The 14,627-nt window shown below is 47.5% G+C and overlaps 1 protein-coding gene across 1 annotated transcript in view; it reads right to left on the bottom strand.

Moving 5' to 3' along the window:
* ARHGAP42 (Rho GTPase activating protein 42) overlaps positions 1-12,764 on the bottom strand; it is a 181,288-nt gene extending 168,524 nt beyond the window's left edge. Inside the window, exon 1 of the mRNA XM_056858115.1 lies at positions 12,611-12,764. Coding sequence (XP_056714093.1) covers positions 12,611-12,764 — 154 coding nt within the window. The remainder of the gene's footprint in view (positions 1-12,610) is intronic.
* Positions 12,765-14,627: the final 1,863 nt, after the last annotated feature.

Raw genomic sequence — 14,627 nt, 5'->3', positions numbered from 1 at the left:
AACATAAGAAAGGCCATGCTGGATCAGACCAAGTTCCATCAAGTCCAGCAGTCTGTTCACACAGTGGCCAACTAGGTGTTTCTAGGAAGCCCACAAACAAGACGACTGCAGCAGCACCATCCTGCCTGTGTTCCACAGTGCCTAATAGGCATGCTCCTCTGACCCTGGAGAGAATAGCTATGCATCATAACTAGTATTCATTTTTACTAGTAGCCATGGATAGCACTATCCTCCATGAACATGTCCACTCTCCTCTTAAACCCTTCAAAGTTGGCAGCCATCACCACATCCTGGGGCAGGGTGTTCCACAATTTAACTATGCACTGTGTGTAGAAATACTTTCTGTAATCCGTTTTGAATCTCTCACCCTCCAGCTTCAGCAGATGACCCCATGTTCTAGTATTATGAGAGAGGGAGAAAAGCTTCTCCCTGTCCACCCTCTCCATACCATGCATAATTTTATAGACCTCTATCATGTCTCCCCTTAACCACGTTTTTACCAAGCTAAACAGCCCTAAGAGTTTTAAACACCCACACCCCAGGTTTCCATCTTGCCCTCCTCCTTCCTTTGATCATGTATGCAGAGACCTTCTGTTCCACTGCATGTCACAAGTGGAGAGCAAGAGAAAAAGAAGCTGGACTCATTGGGACTCTGTGGAGAACTCTCCAGTGCGCCTGAAGACTGTATTTCCAGTGTTTGCTGCACCACTCAGATTTGCTAAACAGAATTACTAAGCAACCGTAATAAATTAACTAAGGTAAGTCAATGCACAACTCATTACGAGCAAAAACTCAGCTCCATGCTTGGGGGGGCAGGGGAAGAAGAGTGAAATTATTTCTTTCGCAGCTGTGCTGCAGCGCATGATGTTTTGCTAACTCTGGACCTTGAAATACACCACAGAAAGATTAGGGGCCAGCCATAATAAAATAACCCCCTATTTTCCCCCCTTAATAGGCTAGAACCAAGCAACTTCAGTTTAACCACTAACTCTGAACTTCCTTCCAAAGCACGGTGAATCTCAGGACACACAGCAGAGAACCATTTCAGATACTCCTCAGAACAAGAAGAGTGTATGAAAATGAGGACCTGATTTCAGAGATCTTGCCTTGGGCCCTAGAAAATGCAAAACATTCAGGGGTTTGCATTCTCTGTTTACGCCAGGGTGGTGAAAAAATTTTCCATGGTGGAAAAAGGGGACCTTCTCACCCTCCCACACAAGATTCTGACATATGAAAAATTCAACATGCTGGTAAGCACTTGAGCCAGAACTCAGTTTGCAAAACGTCTCGAAGTATTTCAGGATGGCGCTGCAAGCTGTAGGGTGAGAGATTCAAGACTGATAAAAGGAAGTATTTCTTCACACAACACATAGTTAAATTGTAGAGCTCCCTGCCCCAGGAGGAGGTGATGGCTGCCAGCTTGGAAGAGATTAAGAGGGGAGTGGACATGTTCATGGAGGAGAAGGGTGTTCATGGCTACTAGTCAAAATGGATACTAGTCATGATGCATACCTACTCTCTACAGGATCAGAGGAGCATGCCTAATATATTAAGTACTTTGGAACACAGGCTGGACAATGCTGCTGCCGTTGTCTTGTTTGTGGGCTTCCTAGAGACGCCTGGTTGGCCACTGTGTGAACAGACTGCTGGACTTGATGGGCCTTGGTCTGATCCAGCAGGGCTTTTCTTATGTTCTTGTGGTTTTGTGCAAGACCTTGTGAAAGAGAATACCACTGTAACATCCCTTTTAAAAAGGGATGGCTGGCAAACTACCCACGCAGCCCTCTTTGAAAGGATTCTGGGCATATCTCAGGGTCTAGCTACAGGACCAAAAAAGCCTGGTGCACGGAGGGAAGGTAGCGTCCTCTGAATTCTGCGAATTTCTCAGACCCGGCCTGAGAAACAAAAACAGGGAAACTTCCCTTATGCAAAAGGCTGTCAAAGTAAACAAATTCCAGCAAACCGTGAGAAATATGTTTCTCTTCCGAGCTTGCATTTCAGTGTATTTTAATAGTAACAAGAACAGAATATACATATGTGAACTGAAGTTTAAACTCCGCGGAATCCGCCAGCATGCTTAGAATAGAAGGTGATTTGAACAAGGCAGATAAGGGGGGGGGGGCTTGCAGTAGGGTTGCGAGGTCCCTCTTCGCCACCGGCGGAAGGCTTTTGGGGCGGAGCCTGAGAAGGGCGGGATTTGGGGAGGGGAGGGACTTCAATGCCATTAAAGTCCAATTGCCAAAGAAGTTATTTTCTCCAGGTGAACTGATCCCTATCAGCTGGAGATCAGTGGTAACAGCAGGAGAGCTCCAGCTACTACCTGGAGGTTGGCAACCCTAGCTTGCACCCAGTTTGCATATTTTTTTAAAAAAAAGTTGCACCCCATTTCTCTTGAATTCAAGATGGCTTATTGATGGTACAATGGTATCCAGAACGCACAAGATAATGTTAAAAAGAAATAAACTATATTAAAATGTGCACACACGTGTGCTGAAGTGGCCCCCAATACCAAACACACATTTTAAAAGGATAACTTTGCAGTCATTCCTCTGTAGCTTCAATCCCCTTGTCCAATTTACTGAATGAAAATCCTTCAGGTTTTCACTTATACTACTTAGTAAGATACCATATATGAAACGATTACTATACAAGACAGTTACTATTACTATACAAGAGATGAGACCCCCCCTTTCCCTCCTCTGCCAGTTCTCCTGCTTTCTCACTCTGCCCCCCAACCACAACCTTTTCCTCTTTAGTTTCACCAAGACCCTTCCAGCCAAGACACCATCTGATGCTGTAGGGAGTTTTCTAACCCCCCAAATGTAGCGTTGCCAACCTACAGGTGGGGGCTGGAGATCTCCTGGAATTTCAGCTGATCTCCAGACTACATTGATTGCTTATATATTATTTGTTGAAAACATTTATTCCACTTGTCTTGGAGAAAATGGCCGCTTTGGAAGGTGGACTTTACGACATTGTACCCTTCTGAGGACCCTCCCCTCCCTAAGCCCCACCCTCAAATCTCCAGGTATTTCTGAACCCAGAGTGGACAATACTATCCAAATAGCAGCCAAGGCTACATTCCAAGTTTTTGCCTGCCATTTTCGGAAACTAGGCAACCCCATATAACATCACGGTGGCCCATTATCTTAGAAAGGCTGTTCTGCATAATTTACTAAAAGCCTTATCCCCCCCCCCTTTTTTTTCAAGCATCAGGTGAATGTCATTTCACTCCACATTCCTGTAAGCCGCCCTACTTCAAATCAACAGCAAACAAAGCCAAAAATAATTCTATATAAACTGCAGGCCTATTTCAAAAGCTGCCTCGGACAGATTTTTTGAGAGCGCCGGATATAAATATTTTAAATAAAGAAGTATCACAGGCACGCAAACACTGCTAAATATAAAAGTAATATTTTTAAGTACAAGACAACTCTGTATTCTCGAGGTCTTTCTGTCATGTGCTGAAATATCTGTCTCCACTCCATCCTTTTTATAGTGCTGTTTGAAAGCTCCGGCCTAATGAAGAGTTATGGGTTTAGCAGAATGCTGGGCAGAAAACGGCTTTCTCAACAAAGAGCCAAGCCACAAGCGATTCAGCTAGGTCCGTGATCAGAGATCTCAGATTTCTTTTAACGCTGTCATCAGACACAGGGGCCCAAGTGAAAGAAAGGGCTTAAACAGGGTTGCCAACCTCCAGGTATTAGCTGGCAATCTCCTAAAATTACAACTGATCTCCAGCCAATGGAGATCAGTTCACCTGGACAAAATAGCCACTTTGGCAATTGGACTCTCTGGCATTGGAGTCCCTCCCCTCCCCAAACCCCGCCTTACTCAGGCTCCACCCTCAAAAACCTCCCACCAGTGGGGAAGAGGGACTTGGCAACCCTAGAATTAAACCTCCCGCCCCATACTGTTTGATCAATCTGGAACCACCCCAGGGTTGCTTGGCCATCGGCAGGAGGTTTTTGAGGCTGAGCCTGAGGACGGTGGGGTTTGGGGAGGGGAGAGATTTCAATGGGGTATAATGCCATAGAGTCCGCCTTCCAAAGCGGCAATTTTCTCCAGATGAACCGATCTCTATTGCCTGGAGATCAGCTGTAGTAGCGGGAGATCGCCAGCCACCACCTGGAGGTTGGCAACCCTTTCCCACCCAGGCAGTGGAGAAACGTATTCCCTCTGTACTACAAGAGGGCTGGGGCGGAAGTGGCGACAATGGAGGGGTTAAATGGGAAGGGCCAGAATGCACGGGGCGGGGGGAGTTCTTAGCCAGTGTGTCCGCATTTTACCCCTGCAGGGGGAGGTAGCAGAAGCCAGCTGTAGAATCTGGCCCCGACCATGCGGAGCAGGAGCAACTCCGGCGTGCAGCTGGACGGCTACGCCAGGCTGGTGTAACAGACCGTCCTGTGCCACCAGGTGGGCGAGTGCGCCACTGGCAGGATGCCTGCCTGCTTGCCTGCACCGGGGGGGGGGGGTCATCTAGGGCAGCTGCCTCTTGGAGCTTGGTTGGCTAATTTTTAAGTTTTGTTTGGCCCACGAATGATGTTATAAATATCCAAATGGCCCTTGGTGGAAAAAAGGTTCTCCACCCCTGGTCTAAAATATCCATCTCCCCTTCTTTGTTGTTTTGAACATCCAAAGTAAAGAAAGCTTATGGGGACCTCAAAAGCTTCTCACTGCTGGGGACATGTTTGTTGGTCCTGATGGAAGGAATTACAACACTGGTTTATATGTAGTAGTGTAGTAAAGAGCAGTGGACTCTAATCTAGAGAACCGGGTTCAATTCCCCACTCTTTCACATGAAGCCTGCTGGGTGACCTTGGGCTAGTCACAGTTCTCTCTGAACTATCTCAGCCCCACCTACCTCACAAGGGGTCTGTTGTGGGGAGAGGAAGGGAAGGAGATTATAAACCGGTTTGATTCTCCTTAAAAGGTAGAAACAGTCAGCATATCAAAACCAACTCTTCTTCTTCTAACTGACCAGGATCCCACCTTTAGGCCTACAATGACACAGCTGGCTGTCCACAGCTATATAACTGGCCCTTCAAGAATCAAAGCAAAGAGCTGACAGTCAAATTATCAGATTATTCAAATGTTTGTTTCGGTTCTTCTGCATCAAAAAATGGAGTAACGCCTTACACCAGACTGCCGGATGCTACACTTATTCAGTCTAAGAAAAGATAAGAAAAGCACCTGACTAAAAACCTTTCCCACAAGCATCCCTTCAAGAAATTCAGCTGCTGCTGACTTAATCGTGAAAATACGTTAACGTCTCTGCAGCTACGACCAAGATCGATGATCCAAAGGAATACAAAAACATTTCCTTTTGGGTGGTGTTCATTATTATTTTGTGATAAAAAGGCAGGTGCCCAAATGACCACGTTTAAATTAATCCAGGGAACAATTTCACATGAAGTTAAGCTACTGCCATATAATTCACTAAATGCAGCAAAATGGCTAGTTTTACTAGAGGTAAGAGAAGGAATGATCAACAAATAACTCAATGATTCTCCTCCAAACAGCCTGTTACAATCCTGACCCCCTTTTCCCTCTTTGGGTTGGCTTTTGGAGGGCCAAATGGAGGTTGTATGTGGTCCACAGGCTGTCAGTGAATGAATTTTATTTATTTCATCTATACCCCACTCTACACCCCAATGATACCCAGAGCAGCTTACATCTTTCTCCTTTCCTCCATTTTATCTACAGAACAACCCTGCGAGATAGGTTAGTCCAAGAGCGTTTGACTGGACCAAGGTCACCCAGCAAGCTTCCGAGGCAGGGTTGGGATTTGAACCTGGGTCTCCCAGACCCTAGTCTGGCACTAACCACAACACCACACTGCCTCTTGATCATAATCTTCACTTGTACACCTGAAGATGCCTCATACTGAGTCAGACCATTGGACTACCAAGGCCTGCATTGTTTACTCTGACTGGCAGCAGCTCTATGGGGTCTCAGGCAGAGGTCTTTTAGTGGGGATACCAGGGATTGGACCTGGGACCTTCTGCATTCAAAGCAGCTGCTCCACCACTGAGCCATGACCTCTACGCCACATTAAAGCAATGTGAACATCAAGAGAGAGGCTTCTCCAGACTGCCACCGGACCACAACACAAAGAGTTGTCTTGTCTTTCAGCTGCCCATCCCACAGTCCCAAATGAGAACACAGCTGTGGCATTTATTGAGCTGCTCTCCCTCTGCCCACCCTTTCCCTCCGTTCCGATTTAAACAACAATAATAATTGTATAAATTATGCAATAATGGGTATAAATCAGGGGCGGAATGGTACCAGCTGAACATTACAGGAACGTTTTTTACAGTGAGAATAGTTCAGCGGTGGAATCGGCTGCCTAGGGAGGTGGTGAGCTCCCCCTCACTGGCAGCCTTCAAGCAGCGGTTGGATGAACATGGTCAGGGATGCTCCGTGATCCTGCACGGAGCCGGGGGTTGGACTAGATGGCCTGTATGGCCCCTTCCAACTCTATGATTCTATAAACTTGATGCTGGCAGGTTCAGGATCTCACTTAAACTCTGAAGCGGCCAGCGGGCTTAGTTGGCAAACCAGAGAACCGTAACCCTCGCAGATATTGTGCTGGCTGAGCCCACGCAGCTACTTGGCACAGGTTGCAGAGCATTTAAGAACAAGACGTTGAGCTTGTGTGAGAGCTCTTCTGTCTTACCAGTCTCACACTGAATAACAGGGCCTTAAACTCCTCAGCAGAGGGGGGAAAGAGACTTTGACAGACACAAGGCAAGAGCAGCAGTTCCTCTAGCTCAGTGGTTCCCAAAGTGGGCAGTATCACCCCCTGGGGGGCGGTGGGATTACCTAGGGGGGCACTAAGAGGCAAGAGGGCAGCAGGGGGGTGCTAGAGGTGAGCCTCTTCAACTGTGTTGTTCACTAATTTATAATAGATCAAGCTATGGCACCATGCCGGCAAATTTGGTGGAAGCTATCAGATTTTTCCCTCAGTCTTTGAAGAGCTGGTACCACTGGATCAAGTTCATAAGTTTTGTTGAATAAATTTCAGCTAAAAAGTTTTAATTTGAATAGATGTGCAATTAATTGTTACTGTTTTGAAATTTTGTTGTTATTATCTTCTTTAGTCAGTCATGCAAACCCCTATGTGAATAATGCTTAGGATAGGATAGGATAGGATAGGATAGGATAGGATAGGATAGGATAGGAGGCACTGGGGTTGAGTTTGTGGAACCAAGGGTGTGGTGGCCTGAAAAGTTTGGGAACCACTGGCCTAGCTTCTTTCATGGCTGCCAAGCTCTTCCAAGAGACAGGTGGGTTGTCCATGTTGCAAACAGGCAACCTAACCCGTCTTGGAGTAGAGAAGAGCAAGCGTTCCTCAACACAGACTGCAGTCAATTCAAGGACGTGCACGCATGCCGTGTGTGTAAAGCGCCGTCAGGTTGCAGCCGATTTATGGGAAGCCAGTAGGGTTTTCAAGGCAAGAGACTAACAGAGGTGGTTTGCCATTGCCTTCCTCTACATAGTGACCCTGGTATTCCTTGGCTGTCTCCCATCCAAGTGCTAACCAGGGCCGACCCTGCTTAACTTCCGAGATCGGACAAGATCAGGCTAGCCTGGGCTATCGAGGTCATACTGTACCTGAAATTATACTACTACTCAGGATTTAGGTTTTTCAATCCACAGGTCAAACTGAACTTTAAGGCCCATTCTTACTGACAATACATGTCTCACAAATTATTCAATATGCAAAGTGAAGACTGGACATCCATTTAGAAGAGCATGTACGCATTCAACGCTGGCTTGCTCCTACCCGTTCTGTATTACTCTCATTCCTCACTTTCCTCCCCCACTATTGAGACTTAGATCTTCATGTGGGCAGAGACGTATGTTTCCAGCTTATGTTACTCAGTAAAGTGTATAATGCATAATGATGCTGATCTATAAATCATTCGTTGTGCTTACTGTCAACACAAAACTGGGGAATTAGTAATTTCTGCCAAATGACACAGAGGTGGGTTAATTCAAGGGTGACCGTAATATCTGATCACAGCTATACAGGCCCAGATATTTTGCTAACAAACAATCGTCTCCTTTTATAGAGGGAAAAATGCACTTGATGGATTGGCACATTATATCCAGCTTCTCACAAATCTTCTCAGAAGAATGCAAAATTTCAAGCTACGCACTGAAGTGTCACAAAACAACTGGCCGCAGATTGTTATCTAAGCTGACCAAAAAACACAGGAGACATTTAGCAAATTTTGCATGCATTACGGCTTCACCAAGAAAAACAGGCAGCAGTCAAAGTTCCTGCACCACCGAGAGTTCAAGAGACAGCCTCTCAAAAGACCAACAAAAAGGGATTACGGTCCATATACTGAGTCACAAGGAAAGCCATGGGTTAAAACGAACACCTTCCTGTTCCTTCCTCAGATATATTTATTACTAAAATCGAGGAGTCAAACCATAAGCAAGGCCACATCCAAAGTTGTATATGGATCTAAGATAAATACAGAGGATCAAAATCACATCCTTCTGGGTTCACAGTCCCAGCAGCAACATATTTAAGGATGAATGAAATTACTGGAAGCGTCAAATGAAGTCATGCTGGATGAAACCCAACAGCCACGTGAACACTCGAAAGCTACCTTAGACTGCCAAATCACTGGTCTATCAAAGTCAGCACTGGCAGCTCTGACTGGCAGTGGCTGTCCGAGATTTCAGGCTGAGATCTTTCACATAGCCTACCGCCAGGCCCTTTTAACTGGAGTTGCCGAAGGGCTTTCTGAACACAAAACAGATGCTCTGCCACTGAGCTTAGCATCCAGGAGCCAAGCCAAGGCCCGGGAAGGCCCACACACAGGGCACGGAGGCCAGGATACTCCCAGAACCACACTTCTTTCAGCGAGTGAAGTCTTACCATTCTTAGCACATGCTACCCCTTACAGATGCTAACAGGTTCTGCTATATTTTCACACTGCACTGTCCCTATTTTATACCCATCTACCAAAAGGTGAGGTAAGGAGCCCCGTGGCGCAGAGTGGTAAGCTGCAGTACTGCAGTCCAAGCTCTGCTCACGATCTGAGTTTGATCCCGACGGAAGTTGGTTTCAGGTAGCCGGCTCAAGGTTGACTCAGCCTTCCATCCTTCCGAGGTCGGTAAAATGAGTACCCAGCTTGCTGGGGGTAAAGGGAAGACGACTGGGGAAGGCACTGGCAAACCACCCCATAAAACAAAGTCTGCCTAGTAAACGTCAGGATGTGACATCACCTCATGGGTCAGGAATGACCCGGTGCTTGCACAGGGGACCTTTACCTTTTTACTTACCAAAAGGTGGGAGTGGTCTTCATCCATTCCAATTGGATCGGACAGTTTTAAACTGGCCACTGTTTTTTAAATACACACACACATTTTTTTTGAGGTCTACACCTTCAAAAATAAACACATCTGCCTAAAGAACTGTCCACCCTGGCCTGGATAGCTCAGTCTAGCCCAATCTCAAGATCTCCGAAGCCAAGCAGGGTCGGCCTTGGTCAGTATTTGGATGGGAGACCACTAAGGAAGTCCAGGGTCGCTACACAGAGGCAGGCAATGGCAAACCATCTCTGAATGTCTCTTGCGGTGAAAACCCTATGGGGTCACCATAGGTCAGCTGCAACTTGACAGCAAAAAAAACAAAGAGTTTTTCACTTCAGGGCTTTTGATAAAGTAAGCTCTGACTCATGAAAGTTTATGCTGGAATAAATAGTGTTGCTGGAATCTCCAGGAACATAGGTGTTCCTTATACCAGGACATAGGGCAGCATTTTTTTTTAAAAAAAGACGCGCTTAAGAAGCTTTTAACACGACTAAGCTTTTAAGTAGCTATACTGCTTCTCAGCCCTCCCAAATGATGACGGCACAGCAGGTTGCATTTTGGATCTGAACCAGGAAGACCTGACTTCAAATCCCCTTTCACACACGGTATTTATACTTCACAAGATTGTTTTGAGGACCAATCGGGACAATCTCACATACGCTACTCTGCATTCACAGGAGAAAGAGGGAGAGAAGTTTTAAGAAGTTAGTTTCAACACGTCCGCCTGTAAGATCAGCAACAAAGAGCCATCAAGTCGCAGACAACTTATGGCAACCCTGTAGGGCAGGGGTATCTCAAACGTATTTGTTAAAAAGGCCGGATAGGACATAAATGTCACTTGGTTGGGCCGGGCCATGCCTCGCCAGCCCAGTTTGAGACTGGGGCGAGGGGTGGCTGACTCGGCTGGCTCATGGGCCGAATAAGAGCTCTCAAGGGGCCATGTGCTTGACACCCCTGCTGTAGGGTTTTCAAGGCAAGAGATGTTCAGAGGTGGTTTGCCACTGCCTACCTCTGCGTGGTGACCTTGGACTTTCTAGGCGGTCTCCCATCCACATTCCTGACCAGAGCTAACCTTGCTTAGCTTCTGCGATCTGAGATCGGGCTAGGCTGGGCCACGCGTGTCAAATGCCGTCCAGTCGCAGCCGACTTATGGCAACCCAGGAGGATTTTCAAGGCAAGTGATGAACAGAGGTAGTTTACCATTGCCTTCTTCTGCATAACGACCCTGGTATCATAGGGTCGCCATGAGTCGGAAGCGACTTGACGGCACTTAACACACACACAAATCCATAGCCTGGTCTTAAAATGGGAATCCGCATTATCATTCGATGGGAGGTAATTTTACACACTAGTTATATGCAACTGACTCCACTGAGCTTGGACTGAAATAACATAGGCCTGCACGGTCAGAAGAGGAAACTTAGGCCATTTTGCTTGGTAATTGGCAGCGCGTTCCAGGCTGAAGTGTCCCACATATTTTTTAGAGTTTTTCACGCTGAACCATCATTCAGGAAGTGACTGCGAAGCCGGCACATACCTGCTTCACTTTTCATAAGAGCCCCTTTAACAGGACCGCTTGTGTTTGCTCCGCCTGGACCTCGAAGAATCCCCTCAAGGAAGCATGCAAAATCACAACCGCGCATTAGCTATGGAAACAAAGGAATAGGAGAGGGGGTGGAATTTCTCCTTTTGCATCGGGACCGTGAACAGGCATTTTAAAGGTCACATTTTTAAAAAGAGCTTTGAGCGAGCATCAAAACTGACCCTGCATAAATGGCCTCAGTATTTGGAGGGGGAGGCATCAGGGTAATCTTTTTAATTGCACCTGTCTTATCTGTTGTTTATAGGTGGGTTTACTCTCGTGTGCTGCTCTGACACTCCTGTCCTAGAAAAGCAAGCGACAGTGCAATCCTATGCTGTTACTCCACAGCAACTCCACTGAGAACCGCGCATAGGGCTGCACCGTGAGGCTGCAATCCCGTGCACGTTTGCCTAGGAGCAAGCTCCATTTCTCATGATAGGGCTTAACATCTGAAGCCGAGGAGGGGGTGTGGGAGGGCTGCGGCTCAGTGGTAGAGCATCTGCTTGGCATGCAGAAGGCCCCAGGTTCAATCCCCGGCATGTCCAGTTAAAGGAACTATGCAAGTAGGTGACCTGAAGGACCTCTGCCTGAGAACCTGGAGAGCTGCTGCCAATCTGAGCACACAATACTGACTTTTATGGACCAAGGGTCTGATTCAGTATAAGGCAGCTTCATGTGTTTAGGGGAGGGGCCCTGGCTCAGTGGTAGAGTATCTGCTTGGCATGCAGAAGGGCCCCAGGTTCAATCCCCAGCATCTCCAGTTAAAGGGACTAGGCAAGTAGGTTATATGAAAGACCTCTGCCTGAGACCCTGGAGAGCCGCTGCCGGTCCGAGACAATACTGACTTTTTATATTTATTTATTACTTTTCAATAATTACTATGTATCTCATTTGACAATACATCCTATATACCAATCTAGACAATACTAACTTTGATGGACCGAGGGTCTGATTCGGTATAACGCAGCTTAGGGCACTTTCACACTGCCCAAATAATGCACTTTCAATCCACTTTCACTGCACCTTAACTTCACTGAGCCAGTCTGCAAGTGGGTTTTGCTAGTTAACACAGTAAAATCCACCTTCAAAGTGCATTGAGAGCAGAATGAAAGGGCAAGATTTGGACTGCATTCACGTGAGGACCACAGAAGGACATGCTGACGATTTGATGCCATCAGCAAGGCATCAAACTGTTGTTAGCAAAGGTATACACAATTTATTCTTAGATGGAAGGAAATGAGGGGGAAGTCATTTTAAGTTCAATTACTATGATCAATAGCTTGATAGTATTTGTATTAATTTTAAGTACGATTATTTATATGTTGATACTTTACATGAAGAAAACAAAAAAAAATATATAAAATTTTTTTTTAAAAAAAGAAAGGCATCAAACTGAGCAAAGGCACCAATCGAAGCACAGCCCAAACAAACAAGGTGGTGTGTTTTTTGTTGTTTTAAATGACATTTCACCCACAGATCCGGAGCCTCTTTCCCACGCCCAGGCCCGTCACTCCCCTCTCTCTCCCAGGACCCAGCCCGGAATGCCGAGTCGCTTCCCGGCAGCCAGAAGGGGAGCCCTTCCCCCCCCCCCCGCCTCGCTCCATTCAAACAAAAGAGCAGCCCCTTATGCATTATTATTATCCCTCCACCCACCCCCTTTCTCCCCCGCACCCCACCCCGCCCCCGACTCACTCCGGAGGGCCCCGATCAGGAAGCCGCCGTCCTTGATCAGCTCCTTGATGAACTTGTTGGTCCTCTCCAGCTCCACTTCGTGGCATTTCAGCCTCTCCCTGAAATCCGGACTGTCCAAGTAGGAGTCGCTGAACTCCAGGGTGGGCAGCCCCATGGCAGCGCCTGCAGCCAGCCCGGGCGGAGAGCAGGGACCGGGCTCCTGCCCCCCAATTAGTAATTATTATTATTTAAAAATAATAATTAAAGGGTTCTTTTTTTTGGGGGGGAGGGGGGTTTGCTCCCGATTGCTTGGACCCGACGGCGCCTCCCCGAGCGGCTGTCAGCCGGCTACATGGCCTCGCCGGGCGGGCATCGCCTGCGGCGCAGGATCCAGGGCAGCCCCGCCGCTCCTCCGCCGCGTCTTTCCGGCAGCTGCGGCCTGAGCCTCTCCCCTCCCCTTCCCTCCCCTTCCCACCCCTTCCCACCCCTCTCGCCGGCTCCGAGCTCCCTGGGAGCCGCCCCCGTCCCGGCCGTGCAAACTCCCTCCTCCCAGGTCAACATGCAGACACGGTGGAGAGGTGGAGGTGGAGGAGGGAGGCGCGCGCGATGGGGAAGGGCGCGCGCGCGCCGCCCCAATCGGCGCGCGGGGCTGCTTCCCGGGCCCCTTCCCCCCCCCTCCAGCTGTGCACGGCGCCACGCCCCCTCCCGCCTGGGTTTTAACAGCGGACGGCGCGCGCCCGCTTCCAGATACGCGTCCATTGGTTTGGAAGGGCGGTGCCGTTTATTTTATTATTTTTTCTTGTAATTTTTTTTTATTATTATTATTTTTATAATAGAAGACCAAATAAACAGCTGCAATGACAACAGGAAAAAAAGTAACAAAGAAAAGGCAAAAGAGTATCAATTGTAATGATACAAAGTTCTAAAATTCAGCCAAGCGAAAATCCCCTTTGGACCCTCCTCCCGCCTTGAAAAGGGACCCATCGCCTGACTTCCGCAGAAAGGTCTACACGGTTTTGAAAATGGTCGAAGGCTTTCCCGGTCAGAGTTCATTGGTTCTTGTGGGTTATCCGGGCTGTGCGGCCGTGGTCTTGGTGTTTTCTTTCCTGGCGTTTCGCCAGCAAGACCACGGTCACACAGCCCGGATAACCCACAAGAACCGGTTTTGAAAATTGTTAATAGTAATAGAAAAGTAAGTCAACTTGTTTCTATGGAGTCCATGCAAGTCAACCGACACTCTCTTCTCCCATTATCTTCAATAGGCTGTGCAGCCTCTCCCATTGCTTCCAATGGGCTGACTTGTCATTCGTTTTAGTACATCCCTCTATAACTCACTAACTAAAATAGTAAAATCCATTTTTGCCAGTTTATCCCGATATGTGATGGCCTTTGCCCAAGTTTTTTTGAATTCTTCCATATCATTTCCATGTAGGAATTCTGTTCATTTGGCCATCCGGGTGGTGCCGTTGATGCACGGGAGGTTTTGCCTTGGGTTTACCACTCTCTTTAGATGCACTTTTCCCCCATCCAAATTCTCAAAACTCAACCCCCCCCCCCCCATGCAGAGTTTTGAGCATTCGGGTGGGGAAAATGTGCATCTAGAGAGCAGCAAACCCAAGGCAAAACCTCCCAGGCATAAATGGCCTGAAAGAAATAGATTGCAAAATGTGATGAGTTTTCTCCTGTGTGTGTGTGTGTGTTTTTTTTTTGGGGGGGGGGTTGCGTTGAGAATTAACTGCGCTGAGGAATAGATTACGCAGGGTGCTTTCACACATCCCGAATAATGCACTTTCTTTCAATCCACTTTCGATTAATGTTAATGATCTTTTGCAAGCGGATGTTGCCCTTTCACACGGTGAAATCCAGTTGCAAAGTGCATTATTCGGCATGTGTGAAAGTGACCTTAGCAGGCCTCCTAAAACGTGCGACTTTTTCGGACAGCCTCCCGGAATGAGACCCTGGAGAGCCGCTGCCGGTCTGAGCAGACAATGCTGACTTTGATGGACCGAGGGCAGATGATGAGAGGGAGGGCATCTTG

Source organism: Euleptes europaea, chromosome 12 (genome assembly GCF_029931775.1).
Source record: "Euleptes europaea isolate rEulEur1 chromosome 12, rEulEur1.hap1, whole genome shotgun sequence".
In the NCBI taxonomy this organism is placed as follows: domain Eukaryota; kingdom Metazoa; phylum Chordata; class Lepidosauria; order Squamata; family Sphaerodactylidae; genus Euleptes; species Euleptes europaea.
This window is presented reverse-complemented; position numbering and strand designations above follow the sequence as displayed.